Source organism: Galendromus occidentalis, unplaced genomic scaffold (genome assembly GCF_000255335.2).
Source record: "Galendromus occidentalis unplaced genomic scaffold, Mocc_1.1 scf7180000077451, whole genome shotgun sequence".
NCBI lineage: Eukaryota > Metazoa > Arthropoda > Arachnida > Mesostigmata > Phytoseiidae > Galendromus > Galendromus occidentalis.
In genome coordinates this window covers 635,810-655,192 of record NW_003805439.1, presented here as the reverse complement: position 1 = coordinate 655,192, position 19,383 = coordinate 635,810, and the positions used below count along the sequence as shown (strand labels likewise).

General features: G+C 53.9%; 1 protein-coding gene across 1 annotated transcript in view; it reads left to right on the top strand.

The window, feature by feature from the left end:
• The first annotated feature begins 1,117 nt into the window (after positions 1-1,117).
• The window catches only part of LOC100899133 (uncharacterized), a 31,642-nt gene continuing 13,376 nt past the window's right edge, over positions 1,118-19,383 (top strand). The window contains exon 1 of the mRNA XM_029111597.1: positions 1,118-1,243. Coding sequence (XP_028967430.1) covers positions 1,118-1,243 — 126 coding nt within the window. The remainder of the gene's footprint in view (positions 1,244-19,383) is intronic.

Sequence of the window (19,383 nt, the reverse complement as noted above, 5' to 3'; positions counted from 1 at the left end):
GCTGGAGCGGACGCGAAACACCATTCCCTGAATGGTGCGGTCATACCTACGGTGTTCCCTCAGACCTAGAATACTGAAGTTACGTCAAGATATTAGTGTCTACGGCAAACCATCAAGGAGGATGGCTGCTGATAGGAAGAGTTCCTCAGTGGAATGCAACGAAATGATCATGAAGGAGTCTCAGAACACGAATCTCACGAAGTTCGTATGATGATGACTTCGAGACTTTGGAATGAGCTCTCTGTTCATATACAGTAAAGGGCACGCATGACAGCGAGTTTCCCCGGTTCAAAAATTAGAGAGGCCCCTGATATGAACCCATGTACCTCTGCTGTTGGAAGAGAATGAATTAGGGTCTCACTCTCGGAGGAACTCGGTAGGGATAGAGCTTCAGTTGCTGGCTCCGATGGATCTGACTGTTGTTCCGGATCAGCAGGAAACATATTCTTAGCGGCGGACATGCTGTTTGCTTGGCGTCTTCTCCCCTATCGCGGACCTTATTTGAAACTCTGTCCACACCATTCTCCATCCCCGTCAAGCAGTGTCGGAGCTCTCTCGTCCGCGGAAGTCAGCAGGAATAGTCGGATGTCGACGACCTCTGCTGCCGATCCTAGCGCGGGCGGATACAACGATACCGAAGACGGCAAAACGTGCAACAAGGGAGGCATCTAAAATCGGGACCGAAAAAAAAGCCGAACCGACAGTGTTCGCCGGTTATTTTTTCTTACGGCAGCAGTTGCTAATTTTAGCGAATGGGGGGCGCTGCCTTCGTTTTTCCCACAGCCCTCTCCCAGTCGTAGGATAAAACCTTTCGGAGGGAAGATCCCACCAGCAAAGCGGGTCGTCCTTTCCCAAGCGTTGCACACGTATCGAGTCCGTCCGAGCAATGCCATGGGTTCAACGATGGAGGATTCATAGGTCAACAATACCATCTGACGAGAGTTGAGACCGTGCTGATAACGCCAAGTTTGTCCAGAAGTGCCAGAAAGGATTGCTGTTATGTGTTAAAGAAACGTCTGTTGCCTGCTCATTGGACCAAACCTCGAAAATCGTTGATGAAGGGATAGCCTGCCGCAGCGGGCAAAAGTTTCATAGATTGCTTCATTCATCCATAACTATGACAGTCAGGATTATGCTGTCGATATTTTTTGTGACATTCTTCGGATTCGCATGCGGACACTTCAGAACACTTGAGAAGGCTCGACTATCGACTCTGTCCTGTAAATCAAATTGCTTGGAAAACGTAAGTCTCTAATCCTCTGCATAATGCACGTGTTTCGCACGTGCAGCTTTCGGTTCCGCGACGGGTCGTCCGTGGTAGTCCCCAGGGAAAGTGGCAGACGGGGATCTCGACGATTCGCGCCCCGAGAAGGATGACGAGTAGATGTTTTGGAAAGACTCGAATCGGCAGAATTTTCCACTGACTAATCCTTCGACCGGACACGGCAACTTCGACCGCCGAACAAAGCGTGTAGAGAAGCGATGCTCGTCGGGCGAGACGCAACTTGCAGCGTAATTAGTGGTTTTAATTATTCATAACGAAGTTAGAAATGACATGGAATGAACAGCCGACATCTCGCAGAACAAGACGGACGCCGCGAAGATGCGGTGGATGATGCATGAGTTGTACAGACCGATGAAAGGGTCTGGAAACCCGGGAAACATGGCAGGAGAAATGCTTCTCCATTCCGCCCTCGGCATCGAACGGGGAAGAAAAAACGCGCCTAGGGTCGGCCGATTGCGCGGACCATTCCTCCCTTTGTCTCTAAATGGCTAAAACAGCGATCGCACGGCGCGAAGCTGCGGGATATCGGGGTGGCATTGAGTGAAGTTTCGGAGGGATAAATCATCGGCTCTCCCAGAGCTCCAAGCGTCGTCGGAGCTTAGACATGTCGTCAGTCGGGACTCGGGATAGACTAACACGCAGATCTCGTAGGAATAATGGCCAACATGGAGTCGACTCGTTGTTATGCTCACGATGCGTCTTCGTTGAACCGAGCGGGTTCACGTCTGGTAACAGCAATTCAATGCTGACAAATTGCGAGCGAGATTTCTCGGGAGCTCGGCGGTGGATAATGATCGAGTCGCTGAAATTTGTCCTTGAGCACGGCGATGACGGAAGGAGGACAGAAGCGGACAAAATATCACAATATTCCTCGTACTCAATCGAAGGATCTCGATGCACCGAATGGAGAAGACAGGGATCATGGGAGACTTTTTCGTTGACCAGTCTGGGAATGGAAAGAATCTGCGCTCCGTCGGTCGGAGTTTGGCTTCGCGACATACTTTGCGATGCAGATTTGATTTCGACAAGCATCAGCAAGCATTGAGGATTCAGAACTCCGCTTCCTGGAATGAAGAAAGAGCTGGCGAGGAACTGGAGAAAAAATTGACTAACGGCAGGAAACGCTGGGCGGCCGGAGCTAACAGAAAGGGGTTATACCTGCTACGCCACGAGTAGGATTGAGCTTCCGCCGGCGGTCACGGATCCGCGATGGTCAGAGATTCCGCCTGCCAAATCATGAAGTGAGCTCTCATCAAGAGAACCGGAGCTCGATTGTGCGTGGGATCTGAGATCAATCTAGATTGGTCCTTTTTGCTGACGCAGATGTCAAGAACGATACTTCAGAGCACAAACTGGAGGAACGTCTGACTGAGCGGAGCTCGTGGCTGATGGACGATGTTCGGTATCTCTAGCCTGAAGGCATCCGCGAGAGGATCCCACCGGGGCTGATTCCCGATACAGTGACAGTGAAGGTCCCGAGCGAGCACAGGAGGTAAGGAAGCTCCGGAAAAATGAGCGGATATCCAATATCTAGTGCGGCGGAGGTTCGTGGAATCGTTTGAAAATGTGCGGAAACGATGTTAGGACGAACACTCCGCTAAAACCGTTTCCCACGGCACGAAACGCACGCAAACGACCAACCAACCGACCGACCGACCGCTTGCCTGCTGCCAACCTCATTTTCTAAAAGCGCTGATTGCGTAGCCGATGGCGAGAGCCAATCCGCTCCCCTTCTGCCTGAAAGTACGCATTACGCACTCGTTTGAACTTCAAACGGTTCGGGGAGAGCTTTCTGGCGGACGTGTGCGAAGCCACCATCTTTCTTTCGAGTCAACGAATCTGCTTACTTGCGACTGCTTCTGGCGAAAGACTCCCTTCAGAGGACGCGTCGCACTCCCTCGACTCCCAGCTTGGGATCAGCGTCGCGCGCGATCGATTTCCGGCTCCGATCCGGAGATCATATCTTTCGGGTTGAACACGCATTCCACTAGGAAATTCCTCCTCCAGACGTATATTTCGAGTGTTTCCGTCAATGTGACTGCGCAAGAAACCGAGGCCGACGGTCGCTGTTTCTGTCGTTTCGTGCTGCCTGAGTGATTGAACGGGGACTCGGCGAAGATCTCCGATGATCCAATTGAGGACTCGCGGCTGGAATATTGCGTTGAGATACGGATCGTGCGAGGATGCGTAATTGACACATCGAAGGCAAACGCTCCTAGAAGTTTGGAACACCCTATTCATCGGGGCGACACATGAGCTCGATTCCTGTCACCGCTGAAGCGCCTGATTCCGAGGAGGATTCTCTCGTCATCCCCCTTGACAGAACGATATTCGGAAGAGGTTTTGCCGGAGTTCCCCGGGGAGCTCCGGTGACATCGCACTTATCTGCGGAATCGGATAAACAACACTGTTGAGCTCCCGTCCCCGGTGTCGTCGACTAAAAACTGTTGCTGCCCTCATTGTCGTAATCTTTCCGGCCGTTGACAGGCGAGCGTTGAGACTGCGTCGTATTCTCGCTCCCCAGGATCTGTAATTAATCAAAGCATGACGCTCCCGGCTCGTTCCCCCGATGATGGCGGAACCGCCGTGGGGAGCGACGCGACGCCGAACCGGAAACTAACGAAGGAACTATCTCAAGTGACTCTGGAGAGATAATACCCACTTGTGTCTCCCAATCGGCGATCTTGTCGATCGCTGTTCCCTCATCATAGCCGTCGGCGGCGGTCGCGCGGTATGCGTCGGCCGCATCATGAATTACCACGTGGCTTCCGGGCGAGCGCTCCGAAGACGAGCTCCGCGCGACTAGAGTTTGAAGCTTACAGGAGATAGGGATGACAAGCTGTTTTTTCCGAAGTTAGCTTGTCATCACAGCAGGCTCGTAGATGAAGCATGCAAACCAGAGAGCTCGACAAGAGCACTTCTATGGGAAGCTTGCGCTCACAGACGCTCGCGGAACGCCCTACAGCGGCTCAGGAAGAAGAATTTGCGTTCCAGGCTTCCTGGGTCGTATCAAAGAGAGAACCGATCGCTACTCCCGATTCTTGGGCCAACATGTCCGAGCGGGGTCCGACCCCGAGCTTGGGTCGGCGCCATTATGTCGGCAGCGACGGCTGCTGTGCAACGATGACTCACTCAGACTCGCTTAAGCCCAGGCGGTCCACCATAGGGGCCGGAGGACCCCGCCGCCGAGCCGCCAACAGTTTCAACACCGCCAACAGGCTTCGCGGATCATCACCACTACCAAAACGTTCGGGGAGTTCTGGGTCATCGGGACCGAACCCACGACGGAGGACGAGGTCTACGCGGTCTAGGCAGACCGGAGACAAACTGCATGCGCAGCGGAGGGGATGGCTTAGTTTCGGACGATTTAGCTCCTTGCCCTCCCATGCCTGCTGGCTCCGAAATCGCTCGACCACCAACATATCTGAGTGAGTCACCAAAACGAAGAGAAATTTCCCGCCCGGAGACCAAGAGGGAAGGGCGAGAACAGAGGGGCGACATAGTACATACAGACAAACAAACCAACCAACCAACCCACGTACACACATATATTCTCTCAGCGACGGGTCGAGCGAGTTCGCGGGAAACTTCTGTCGGGACGCACGGGTCGGGACGAACGCTCCATTCGAAACGAGCAAATCGAGCCGATGCCTCCGGTTTGCTGCTCGCTGTTCGACGGGGTCGGTCGGGGAAGAATTCGGCGTATTGCCGCTCCGTCTACACTACCGAACGACCTCTTCGGCGCTCGGTGGCCCAGGGATTAATGGACGCATTCAATGTGACCGCGTCTTCTCCGTGTCGGTCGGTCGCTGATTCGGAAAAAAGACGAGTGCTCCATTGTTTTCTATGATTCGATTTCCCTCGTTGGCCCAGAGTCGGTGCCGGCGGATCAACGGCGGATTCTCCCTGTTACAACTCCGCAGAGGAACGGAAAATTCGAACTCGTGCTTCAATGGATGGGCTCCGACTTTCATCTGTGTCGGACGATGCACGTATCTTTGACATGATCGGTTTTTTTTTTGCAAAAAAATGTCACCCCTCGCCGTTCTTCGGACAAACAGCTCGGATAAACCCGAGCCGGGCAGGAAAAGCGAATGTTCCTTCGGATACCTCGACGGATGCCTTGACGAATATGCCGCCGGATACCTTGACGGACACGTCCTGACGTATTGGGAATGACGTATGTACCGGCACCGGCTTAGACGGATGCGTTCTGCTGCTTCCTCGAGGTCCCGATTCCCGAATTTATTTTTGTTCCTTGTCCCTCGTGTCCCATTCAGGTGAAATGGTTTGGCGGTTGCAACGAGTGAGTTTCTCGATTAGCGATGCATCATGCTCAAGTGGAAATGTGCTGACATCATTGCATACGACAGCATTCGTAGTTGCCAAAAAAGCCCGCGGTACGCCTATGTATTCATCGGCACATCGTGTCGACTCAGCTTCCTGCTCCAGCGGCCGAGCGGCGTTCGTCGGTCCCAAACTCCGTTTGCCTTTCGACATCCCTCGTTCTCGGGGTTTTTGAATCCATTCCGCATTCGTGTGACGACGCGAAATGCGCAGTCCGAAGGTGGAGGCGAGTTTTTCCTCGCGTGTTTTCCGTATCTGTCATCTGTTCTGGGGAAGGACCCGTCTCCTGCTGACCAGATCTGAGAATCCGCCGGGGCATAGTGCAGTATTTTGTAAGCGGCTTCGCGAGCGAATCTCGTTGTGGGATAACGCTGAGCTCACGGGCGAGCTCTGAGAGGAATGACAGATCGGAGGAAACCGTGAAAGTCCTGAATTTTCGCCGGATTGTGGACCGACGCATGCAGGCCCTCACCGGGGAGTGAATTGAAAAAGAGAATCAATGAGCTGGAGCTCAAGAATGTAATGGATTCATCCGCGAGGAAAAGGCGGGAAACAGAGTCACCTGCGGAAGCTTTGAAGGGAGAGAGAACGAACAGGCGGGACAGAGTGAAACAGAGCAGTCGGCTTTCGGAGATGGACGCACGTAGGCGTCCTTGTCGCCAGGTTCACCTGCGATGCGACTCCTTGGCCGAGGCGGAAGTAAACTACGACGGAAGTGACGTCAACCCCGCCAGGGAGAACAGAAAGGTCTCGTCGAGGACGGTAGCTCGGCTGAGTCCACTGACGAGTTCTCCGCCTAATCTCCGCGTCCGAGTTTATCAGACCTCCGCAGCCATCTGCAACCCGCGGACCGGAGGAAATCGACCGCGCCGATCTTCACTCCGGTGCTCGGAATTGCCACAGAGCTAATTTCCGCATTCGTCGGGAAGCTCGGAAAAAAATGGTTTTCCCAATCCGATCCAAGAACTAGTGACCGGTGAAGAACTCGATGGCTAACTCTGACGGCATGGCGCAATGTCTGCGGAAGCTCGAAGGGGAAATGAGATAGAGACTCGGTCCGATAAAGAGCGCGAGGGGTCGTGCTCGGTAACAAGGCCCCAAGAGAGACTTTTTGGCGCCTTTCCCCCCCCTTGCGGGAAAAAAGTCGGCGAAAAAAGACCTGGAGGAAGTTCACAAGACTAGGTAACTCCAAAAACGGAGAATACATGTCTCTTATTGGTGAGAAACATAGCATGCGGCACTTCCGCGGAGCCGGGGACGTACAGAAGGGATATTCTTAGCTGAAGACGAACGGGAATGCATTTCGAGTCAGCGAAGAAAGGAAAGTTATTTTTGACGAGGAAAGGTCACTTATCCGAGGTGACGCCAAAAAAGATAAAGGAAGCCCTCTTCCGGAGTGAAGATCCGGCTCGGTGCCTACTCGGAGTGGACAAGAGCGGTGTCCATATCCGGTATTTAGAAAGAAGGAGCTGATGAGGGAACTTCGAGATCGACTCCACGCAGTGAGCTCTCGGGGAGCGGCCGAATGATGTGGAAAGGTTTACGTCCAGTCGAACTCAATGAGCTACGTATTCGAGAAGCGCGGGATTCGTACCGATAACCAGAGGAGATGAGGGCTCGTTTCGGTTGTTCCGACAGCCGAGAAGGGCACGGAACGATTCAATCGGTGCATTCGAATATGCGAGTCTCGAGGTCCTCTCCCGTGGATCTCCCAGGAGCCCCTGACCGCTTCACAGGGCCCGATCTGTTCTCCGAGACACCTGGCCCTGAACGGCCCCTTTCACAGAGAAAACGAAAGGAAGAACGGAAACGCACTCCACGCAATGAGCGGAAAAAACGCAATGGAACGAAAACGAGCGGGAATTCCGCTGTATCGAAAGTGGTGGCTCCTTTGTTGTCGAATGTCGACGTCGCGCTCAATGGTCATTGTTCCCTTGAAACCGATGAACGGTAGAGAACGACGAGAAAAGAGGAGGGAAAAAACTGAATTGCGCACATTGTAGCCCTTTGTTTGTGGCAGAACGTATTTATCTATCGGCAGATCGGACACTTGTTTCTGTACTGCATCGATCGTCCGTTCATTCTGCCGTAAGAACACGCCCCGCCGCCGAAACAATCGTTCACGACTGCGCTGTCCCACCGGGCGGTGTATACGTATGTTTGGTTTCCAATGTTTATTTGTTTATATGAGCAGGTGTTTAGTCCCGCCCGGAGGCTCTATGTACACTGTAAGTAATCTGGCGACAACTCGCTTCACTTTCCGCTCAGACACGTGCGATTCCCTCTTTCCCTCACGTAGTCGGTAGGAGTCCGAGAGCCTTATCGCATCCAGCGATCCGCGGCCGAGCAGCCTGTAGCCATGGAGGAGGTGGAACAACGAACAAGGGAAACAACGGCAAAAAGCCTTGGGGATTTGGCCGACAAGGAAGAAGAGAGGGACATGTTTATCCGATGTCCAGCCGAACTTATGCCCGCGACCGGAGACTGCCCTGCTTTCCTCGCCTGATGATTATCTCCTCGAGAGGTCACTGTCTCTCATTCCACGAGCAGTCAGGAGACGGGCCCGATGGGGCGGGGAAAGGAGGAAGAAAGGAAGAGAGATCTCGTTTGTCCCTGCTAATGATGATACCGAGTTCTCCTCCGTTCATGCCTGCTTCTGAGCCACGGCGTTCTTTCCGCCTGTTGATGCGCTCCGCACACCAGCTGCTGCAGTAGCTGAATCACACAGCTGATCTCGCATTGTGCGCATGATGAACTCCGGACGAATGAGTTCCGAGGCCGTCAGCGACAACGACCGCTCTCGAACGTTGAATATTGGCGTGCAGACGTTCAGTTCAGAAATCGTTGCATGTCTCGGAAATTAACTCGCTGAATGGTTAGAACATAAAATATTGATCGTCGATTCGAGAACCGTCACGAGAATTCGTGTTGCAGTGCGGGATGTAGGTTGCGTCCAATGTTCCTCCTCAATTTTCCGATTCGATTTTCGGAATCGAAAGGCGAGGTCAGCATGCTGTCCAGCATCTTGACGGGACAAGACAGTTTTGACGAACAAGGCACACACGATGCATCAATACGCGCGAGAGCTACAGGATTCGACGCGAGGAAAGTTCGTGTCCTGACAAGCATCGAGTCGAGACAGAAAAAGCTCAGAGAACAATTCTCGCCATCCGATTCCCGAATCAGAAAGGAATCGAACACAAACAATGCCGCACAATGGTAGTGGTCTCGTCTACGCGCTAGATGGTTGGACAATTGTTCGTTCGGTGTCTCGTCTGTCCATGCCCTCGTCTGCGGGCGCTCTCAGATTCGTCATGGTCCGTTTGTGGACCGTCTTCGTCGCTTAATCTCTTCTCCCTAGTTTGTTTGTGGAATGGACTCTTCCTCTCCCCGGAGAGCAGTTAGGCCGGCTAAGTCGGACGCTTCCAAGCGAACGAGCGAACGTCCAACGGGTCGGCCGAGCGGCGGGTACGGTTCGCCAGGACGGGTTGAGTCTTTTTCTCTTCGTGAAAGTTTTTCGAAGAACGATTGCAGAATCTATTATTAACTCTCCGTCTCCCTTGAGAGATCGCTGCGAGTAGCTTCTCTAGTCAGCTCTGTTGTAGAGCTTTTAGAAGTGACTAAGTGGCTTTCACGAATCAAGTATCGATATAAACAAACTCGCTGACCTTCCGTTCCCCCATTTCCATCTCCACGCCCCCACCCGCCAAATTCCTCACGCTGAGCTCGAGGTCAATAATCGCCGCTCGCAAGGAGGGGGGAGGTGTGAGTTCCCATGAAAAGTGGGGAATGGAAGCAGCGGGAGCGGTCTACATATATTCAGGATGGTCGCGCAGAGACTGCCTATTTGGCAAAGACGGAATAAGGGCTAGGGGAGAGGGAGGGGGTCAGGGGGAGAGGGAGGCGTGCCCCCTCCCCCTGAGAGAGCCTGGTATTCATAACACCTCGGTCAGCTCAATTGACTTTCTGTGGTCAGGAAAAACGCCAGAGACTCTGTCATGTCGATGTCTAGGGGTTGTGTTCACCTTCGACACCTGCACCACGCGTCATCGGCGTGGGCAAATTTACCGATAACAGTCAAGATTGCTTAGTTCGTGGGGAAGAGTCGCCGTTCCCCCCTTCCCCATCTTCCAGGGAAAATCCGGGATCTACCCTCTGCTGTCGGGATCGCGCCATAGAACACGACGCCCGAGAAACGGCCGGGTAGTGCAGCCGCGCCGTTGCTCCTCTTCCAAATTTCGCTGAACATTTCACGCTTCGTCTCGGCGCAGGAATGAGGTAAGGCCTCGGCAGGAATTCTTCGTCGAATTCCTGCCATGGCCTTACCTCATTCTTCGTAACCTCCCTTCTCAGATTCGGTTCCCTTGGCGTCGCTGTGATCGGATCAGTCGAGTCATTCCAGCCTATTCTCTGAAGAGAAGGAGACGAATTTCCCTCAGGACTCCCGGACATGGGAGTTCCCCGATGGCCTCCCCGAGGTCCACGGTCTGTTTTGTCATTTTGTTTTGAGAAATAGTCGATCCTGCCAACTCCCGGAGCCTGTGCGCTAGAAGCAGCAGCATCGCTGTCTGGTCAGAATAATGAAGATCCCTATCATGGACCTCACCCTTGACGCGTGAGGGAACCCTCTGTGCCGGTTGTTTCTTGAATATATATCATTTAATCCATCTTTGACATCCTGCGCAGACAGTCTGTCTCCAAATAGCCGTGAGCTCTCGAGCGGAGTTCCTCACTTCGGCGCTTCCGTCGAGAAGAATCCCTCCGAGATAATAATAATCCGCGCGTCGCGAGACTGGGACCCGCCGACCATCTGCTTCCTTCCGAATATGCGCGCAGAGGACATCTTCTCGTTCGACGGCTGGATCGAACATTTTCTCTTGGCACACGCGCCCGACCGAGACCATTACTGGACGGTAGGCAACCTCGAAAATTGATTCGACACGGTGTGCCTTCGGGAATATTCATGCCAGAAGCGAGCAAGGCTTCCCATGGCGTGGAAAGACGTGGAAGGTTCCGTTCCGGGAGAACGCTCCGGCTTCCATTCCCCTCTGCGGGAAACTGCCGGAACGGGAACGATGGATGATAGCAGAAACGTCAGAAACGGAGACTCCTTCCGAGCGAGGACGCTGTAGTTTGGCGGATAGTTAAACACGAGAAGACGTGTTTCGTCACAGATCGAGAAGATTAATGCTCCTCGGTACCTTTCATTCATCCTACACGGAGGTCTAGATAAGTTAGGGGGCAAGAAATCTTCCTGCGGCCGCAGTGACCACCAGCTGCTCCTCGCCGGTCGCTGGAGCCACTCGAGCTCAGCTACCGCGATGATTCGAGCGGGAAAGACCCATGGTTGGATATTCCATTGAAAACAGCTTTCAAGGGCATCTCCTTCCTTAAATCTCTGTGGCTGCTTCAAGCCATACGGAGTATGGTTTTTTGCGGGCGGAAGTTTCATCCAAGCTCGGCAAGATCGACGTAACAGGGGGAGAAGGGCGAGATGCGACGAGTCGACTGGAGCGGCGGAGGAAGAAGAAACAGGTCGGGGAACTTATCTCGAAAACACTATCCTCGGCGCGGATCCTCTTCTATCAGCCTGGCGCGATACTAGTCGCGGCAGCTGCAGCAAAACGCGATGCGATTGGAACGGAGTGTTTACTTGTTGACTCAGACTTCCAGCCCTGGAGTTGGATCGGGAGAGAAAATGTCAATTCGAGGCCCTGAAATGTGAGCCTGGAGAGCGGACTCGGTCCGGCAGTGTGTTCGGAGAGTTGGGGTGTGTATAAAGCAAGTCGCCACAAGGGACCAAAACCTTAATCGACTAGGAGGGTAGACAACAGCCCGAGCGTAAGCTCGCTAGGGCTTCTTTCCTCTACAATCAGGGGTTTCCCATCGGGAACCCCGAGAGTTGTTCCAAGGTATCCCGGAAAGGTATCCCGGGAAGGGAGATCGGGTAATGACGGAAAAAAACAACGGCGACCCACTCGGCCCGAACGCTCGTTCACGCTTTCCCACCAAAACGAGCTCACTCCGATCGAGATTAGCCGTCAGAAATCAGGCTTGTCAAACGGCTCAAAGGGAAGAGGGAATCTCTGATTCGCCGCGGCCACGATTCGTATAATAGCTCTATAGTCGAGTCAACGATGACTGTCCATAAAGAAGGCTTCATTGAGAGAAACGAGCCGGCTGAAAATTCGCAACAGTTCATCGCCGGTATTCGCTCCACATTCGGCCGAACAACGACTGACTTGAGAAAGTCGGGGGAACTGATTCGACCATCTCCATTTACGCTTCTACATGGCTGCTACTCCCTATCTCCTTCCGCTTTCCGGTTTTTTCCTTGAGCGTCATTCATTTCGCTACTTTACCATGAGAAAGGAGGCTCCTCCAGGACAGGTCTTCCAGGAGGGGCTCTCTTCCACTTGCGTCTTCTTTTTCCAAGCGTGCTTTCCTGTTTGGAAGCTTCCTTCATTCAGAGTGAGCGAGCCTTTGTGTTCCTCGTCGCGGAACCCCAGAATCGTAGTCTTGCCCGACTGGGCATCCGGAGGCAACACAAAGGGAAGTTCCATCTAGAATCTACACTGGACCCCGAATATCCCGATATCCGAATATTCCATGGTTCTGAATATCGGAACCATGGGTGCTTTGAAGGATTTGCTCCTCGAGGAACAACTGGATACATATTCGGCTAGCTGATCCTTTCGGATCCCCTCTCAACGCCGCATCCGGGAAGGAATTCTAGGTGGGGATCTGGAGAGAGGGATAAGGAATTATGACACGACTTTGGACGGACATGTGGAGCCCACCAAGACCGCGCGTCAGGGAGCTGTCGCCTCGGATGAAGTTCGTCTCTTTCATGGCCGCAGTCCCGGTGCAGAAGTAGCCATCTGCGGCCGTCGGCTTTCTGCTCGTGTCGACGGCAGGTGTGGCCATCCTTCACAGGATCCCCGAGCGGCGATCCACGTGTGATAGCGCCAGATCTCTCTCCGCCCGAGGAAAAGCTTTTTAGCCTCGGCACCACCCTTCCACATTCAGCCGACAGGATCATGATATACAAAGCGTGAAAAGAGGATGAGCGTCTGAATAGACGAGGAGACGACAGCACCGTGACCCGATCGCTCGATTCAACCTAATAAAGCTCCATGAAGGGCGCTACCTGCTTACGGTTATGTGTATCGGCTCGATACGCATTCGACGGAATCGACCCGAGTGGAATCATTCTCTCGAAAGAGCAAAGACCGTGAATGCGCTTGCGGAGGAGGCTCTCTTCCGAAAAGAATGTTTGGTTCCGCGTCTCATGCGACGTAGGCTCGCGGAAGAGTCCAATAAACATTCCTCGATCCTGGAATGTGCTGTTTTCTGCCAGTATTGATGTTTCTCTGAAGTTCCGAGAGGTACGTACAGCTGATCTCCGATTCCGCTTGGGTCGAGACGGAGGACAAGAGATGGGGGGGGGGCGGAGAAAGGGCGATAATTTATCTCTACGAATGTTCGGAAACTGGTCGGAAATGATGGATACACGGAGGAATGTGAATTGGAGGGATCCATCCAGTAAGATGAAAAGGGATCGAGGACACCAGAGAAAATGGAGCAAATAACTCGGTCTGGATTGAAGAAATTTGGAGTTTCTCTGACTGAGTGAAACTGAGACTCGTCCCGATCGGCTCTTTTGAAAGACTCCTGATTGAGGGTCTGGGAGAGCTGCCGCTCCGGTGTTGAGTGCGATCCCGCGTGTACCGAAAGCTGATAGGAACTCCCCATTTGAACGCTGTTCAAACTGCGTTGAACGACCGTCCAACATTCTCGGACGACGAGAGCCCCGCGTTATCGGTAAACGAAGGGAGTCCGCGTTGAATTTATAGCGCTCCCTTGACACACGCACAGAAACACATCGCAGAGGGAAACGACAAATCGTGCCGTATCGTTTCGGCGTCGGTTTGCCGTTCGAATCCAGCGACTGGTGGATTTGCCAGCGGCCGTGGGTAGCGAGCAAAGCCGACGTTGTCAACTCTTCGTTGCGGCGCAGCAGCTGAAACGTCCATTTCCTGTCTGATCCCGATTCTGTTGCCGCTCGGGCGCTCCCTCTTGCCTCGATCATCCTTCTTACGGTCGGCTTCTCATCCATCCTTTTCCCGCCGAGCGCGCCATCTTATCTTCCCCATTCTCACTCCTCATTCGAGCTTGGTTTATTGCCGCCGCCGCCGCCGCTCCCACTGAGGGCTAATCCAAAATCAATAGCGCCCAACGAGCGCCGGTCCCGGGATTTGTTGTTCGCCGGGGGCTGAGCTCGGAGCTTAGCGGCATCGTCATGCCCTCGCATCATCGTCGTTGAGGAGACGACGGTCTTAGGTAGTAGAGGGGGGCGATGTGCGAAATCTTCCGGGAGACGATCCGGATAGCCACGACATAAGGGAACGGTACGATGCTTCGGTCGCAGTTTTTCCTCGGCTTTCCCGGGACGGCATGGTTCCGGGTCACGGACAATGCCAAGAACGCATCCATCACTCTCAGAAAGTCCGGGCGGCAACGATCAGACCGAGTTCCTTTTGAATTAGATTAGCGGCTAGTTGCTGCCAGTCAGATAAGCCAGCGCATGTTCTCCGAGCGGACTCGAGCTCTTCCGACCGACCGAGCTCGCCGGGCCCGGAATGCTGCGACACGAACGAGCAAATAAACCGGCACAGCGTAAGCTTAGGTTGCTGAATAAATATACGGACTAGTCTGCCGACGCGCGGTCCTTGTCGGAATCCGAGGAATAAACGGCTCATATCGGGGACGGAACTCCGACATCGCTCACAACCCGCGTCGGATTTTATTTTCGGGTGCGTCATCGAACGATTGGATCACATTCTGCTCGTTGAGTCGACGACTCCTGGGTGTCTCACATCAGCCTCTGGCACATCCTCCGCACCGCGTGCCAATGTACGATGCGTGACTCGCCGTGCGTCGTTGTTCCTCATTCTGTTGTTGCAGCTGCAGCTTACAAGCGTGTCCCGGTGCCCAAATGACGCACGTCCGAGCTAACCTACATCAAGCCTACAAGCTGCGCTGGAGTGTCCAGAGGTATGCGACTGTGAGTGACACCTGACGCAAAATAGCTCTGGCTGCCGAGTGCGTGGCTCAACGGATCCGGTGGCGCGAAAAGCTCCACTTATCCGTCGTCGCGAAAAGACGAGCTTCATTCACTCGTTCATTTCCTGACGTTCCCTCAGTCGAATCCATCCATATCCGCTCTGCTGCGACTCTCCCAGGGTCGCGGAGTCGCTCGATCGCATGGACTTGGCTTGTAATCGAATTCTGACAACGGCAGGAATCATTTATCCTGGAGGGCGACCCCTCGAACACGTCGCGGTGAATTCATCACCCATACATCGACGAATAATTCCCGAACGCCCGTCAGCGCGCGAGTACACTCGATCGACGGTGGCAAATTCTTCCGTCAGCTCAACTCTTCGTGTTACGATCACAAGTGATCCGTCCATTGAGCTGGGAGTGTGCGGATCTGTGAACGCCCTTTCCCCCATCCCGTTCCGGAAGCCGTTCCCTCGGAACTCGTTTACGAACAGACAGACAGACTCACCCTCATGTGGGGAGAGTTTTTACGCTTTTCCTCTCCTTTCTATTTACTCTGCTCGGCGTCCGTGTTTGACGCAATGGTTGCCGGTCGATACGACCTTGACAGAGACCTGATCCGCGATCAACTTCGATAAGGATAGGGAAGCGGCGCTCTCGGGTTCAAGCTGTCTCTCATCGGAAAGCGCCGCGGAGAGGGGAGCTAATTTTTTTGGCGGCCGTCGAAATCATCGCCCAACCGCTGGCGCCGCTCGGGATGCGGGCCGTCGCTGCAACCGAACTCCTCCGACGAAATGCGTCGGATCAGAGCGAGCCGCGGTCCAGAGACAATCCAGGGTAGATTCTCGAAATTCAGCGGGACGAAGGAGGACGATCTGTTATCCCGCCGGACTTCGCCCTGTATCTGGAAAATATCTGCGAGAGGAGAACAACTCGAGCGGATGGCAGGAAATAATTCCTGTTTAGTCGCCAGATTAACGCGCCAGTCGTGCAGCGACCCATCGTAGAGAGGAAGAACGATTATTAGACCTACATCAAATTATCGCCGTTAATGAGCATAATGACGCCGACAATGACGAGGCTTCAAAGTAGCGGGAGAAGCGCCGATGTCGTTACTTTCGCTCGGGGGTTCTTCACGTTACCGTCGATCGCGACAGGGGATGCCGACAGGAGATCGTCGACATGCACCGTCTCTAGCGAACAGCAATTGAGCTGTTCGGTGACGGTCGGCGGGATCGATTATCATCCGATAGTCGCTGTTGAAGTGCAGCAGCGGGAACAGGAACTCGTTTGGTCTAAGGTAATCCGATTCCCCATATTGGATCGCGAGAATCGAGACTGGCACACGTAATAAGACACTGCTGGAGCGACGAACCGGCTAACTTGACCCGCTCGAAATAGGGACAAAACCCAGATACCACCGTCCCGCGACGACTCCTCCCCGATGCTCGGCCGACGCAATCGACTATTAACCAGATAAGGCAGATGCGTGATTCGAATAGGGTTGAACCCTGATGCTTATTACGACACCGAGGAAATGTGAGTCTCACAAGTGAGAAAGGCTCTGACCATTCTACTGGATACGTCTACGTCACGTTTAATTACGGCGCAGTGCCTGCAAGCCCCAACTCATGATATTGAAGGCATCCGAGAGACGGGTCGGAGTCCAAGTTGACTGTGCTGCCGTCATACCAATACACGCTCCCATGAACACGGCCACTGTATCTCTCCAGTCGGCCGATTGTCGCGTTCGTAGGGATTTCGGAGCGAGTCGAGCATGCGATACGCATTCCCGCAATCGTTGAACCACTCGATATATAATTCTCTACTTCAGGAATGCCTCCGAACTTTGAATGGGCCTGCCGGCTGTCTACTGGCGAACGAGCGAGCGAGCGAGATGGAAGTGTCCGAGGGTATGGGCTGAGCGGAAGTCCCCACCGTTCTGTGAGCAACTCGTCTCCTTTGAAAGAGTCCTTCGCTCTACAAGTTTTGTACGAACCACTGACAGCCGCTATGGAGCTCCTCCGCGACGCTCCGGTTTGTTTTTCATTTCGGGGAACGAGCACGGCCCGTCGGCGGCCGAGGCATCGGAGTCACTCACTTACTTAGGTCTACTCGCTTCTTTCCGTCGAGCGCTGAATCGCTGCTCGTTCATATTCCTGTCAGAAGGGTCGTCCGATTCCTCTCTATCCTGAATATTCCCCGCCGTCCGTACCGGTCTTCAAACGACGGCTTCCAACTCGGTTGGATCTCCCCTCTGAAAGGAAGCCGCCCGCCTTTCTCGGAAAAGCTGAGTTCCAGAAGAGAGCGTCGTCGAGTCTTTAGAAAAAAAAGGTCAGAGGAGTCGCCATCAGCCGCTTTCCTCTCGACTTTTGACTCGGCGAGGGCCTGGCTCGAGCCTGAATGACTTAGCGGTGCGAAGAGCTGACACTTCGAGAAACGAAGCCGGAACCCCGATCGAAGTGGAGCTCATCTGCCTATTTTCGACCCATCGAGCGCATTGAGTCGAAGAGCCAGTCAATGGCATTGACTGCCAGAGCGCTCCTGTCCCGCCAGTGACGATTCTCTCTTTCATTAAGCTGGTTGCGCTGCTCTTCTCCGAAACAATTCAGGTAGCTTTTGTAGCGAAGTTGCGACGCGAGAGCGACAAGCAGGTGAAGACACCCACAATGGGACCGTGTCTCCGTCGCTTCAGCCGGAGAAACCGAGTCGAATCTGCTTTCCATCGTATGCGGAAGTTGGATCCAATTACGGATAACTCGAGCTGAAATGTTCCAAGACTCCACCGGGCACAAAAATAATTCGATTGCGGCCGCTTTCCGAGCTAGACCTCTCTTTTCGTGAGGGAAGGTCCTCGACCGCTTTGATCGAGACACTCGCTCCCAATGTTTACCTATTCTAAGCTTGCCATCCTGGTGTTCGGCATCGGTCTCCCGTCCTGCTGACCGCGAAGCCTCGTTTCGGCAATCGACGAGATTGAGGCACCCTTTTCCTCAACCTCTCTGACCGAAAGAAGCTCTCCGCTGGTGCATGATTTGTTTCTTAGGTCGGCGCCGGACAAACATGCGCTCACGAGTGGAACGCTACGAATTGCCTTAGAGAACTCCGGGCGATTGCCTCGCCCCCAAAGCGGGCTCGTCCCCACTGGGAGCTCATCTCGTTTGAGTTACGATTCCCGGAACGGTGGACAGCGTAGACCCTCCACGGATGCGTTCGAAAGACGATATTTTTACAGACAACGCGATATGCCGTGATTTCCGATGCAGCGGAGATTCGAATAGCCCACTCGGATGCTCGCCCTCGCTCGATCCACGACTCTTCTCCGGATCTCGATATTCGATGCCCCGCTGATCTCGGAGGATCGGGCATATCAGTAGCCTGGATGTGAATTATTGAGACTGCTCTGTTTCTTTGTCCGGTCTCCCCTCCCTCGAGCGATCGTCCGATTCTTGTCCCTTGCACATGACGCGCTCTGAGAACTTATCTGTGGACACATAGCCGTGCGCTCTCTTCCCTCTCACACAGTGAACCGAATACGAGCCCAGATATTCTCCGTCCGCATGCGTCGATGCCTCCTCTGGTCGAGCGAGTCAACAATGGGCCCTTCCAAAATCGAATGAATCTCTCGGTCGCGACTTCGTGAGCGTCGACCGACGGGGATCCCTCGACTTTTTCGGGGTACCCCCGTCCGTAGAGCTCGGGAGACTCACTCGCTCGAAATAAGGCAGAGGCGGTCGTTGGTTGAGCTCGTGCCTCGGGCTCCTCTGCCAGGGAAAGTCCATCTCGAGGACCAGGAGCGATGAGGTTTTCGCGGTTTCAGAAAACCTGGATGCATCGAAAGTGGATAAATCCTTCTCGTCGAACTCGAGGATCGGAGTTTCGACCCCGCGAAACCGACGGTGCTGCGCGGCGTCGTTCCCAGGCACGGATTTCGAGAGTGAACGTCGCGATGCTCGAATGGTCCATCAGCTGCTTCGACTGTGAGGGGTCGTCCATCTGGAATGGACAGCCCTCTCGGCCGGCCGCATGGTGGAGGAGGACTCCATCATGGGTTCTGAGGAGACAATCTGAGCTCCACATCCATGCGGAAGAGCGGGCTCGGGCCTCTGGGTTCAATATGAGCGAGGTAATTCGCTCTAAATCCACTTCCGCTAGCCCGCCGGAGACAAAGAGACATCCGGTTTTAAAGAGCTCAAACGAGCTCACTGGTGGCCTGTTGGTGACTGCCGCCGCTCACACGGGACGTCCCCAAGCTCCCAATTAGCTTCAACACAGTGATGGCGCGACATCGATAGCGTCCCAAAGTGTCGGCGGTTGATGAATGAAGAACCAGAACCGAGGGAATCTCGTTCTAGCGAAGCTCGGTACGATCAACTTGCGGACCGAGGCCTCCCGAGCCTGATAACGTGTTGAACAAAATCCGAGTCCATTTTGCGGGCTCATTGCACGGAGCTCGTTTCAGATCTGAATTCCCATCAGGTCTGACACCCGGTGCGCAGGAAACCAATGGCGGGGCTGCACCGGACGACCTTGACCCGAGCAATCTGCGAATCCACAGATGGCTCTCCGAAAATTGCAGTTGCGGGCCTTAACAGTCATCATGGAAAGTTTCCAGTAGCAGGAACACAAGTGGTCCTCGTAGTAATAGAAGTCGGGCTGGCACCCATGCTCGTGTTAATGGTAAG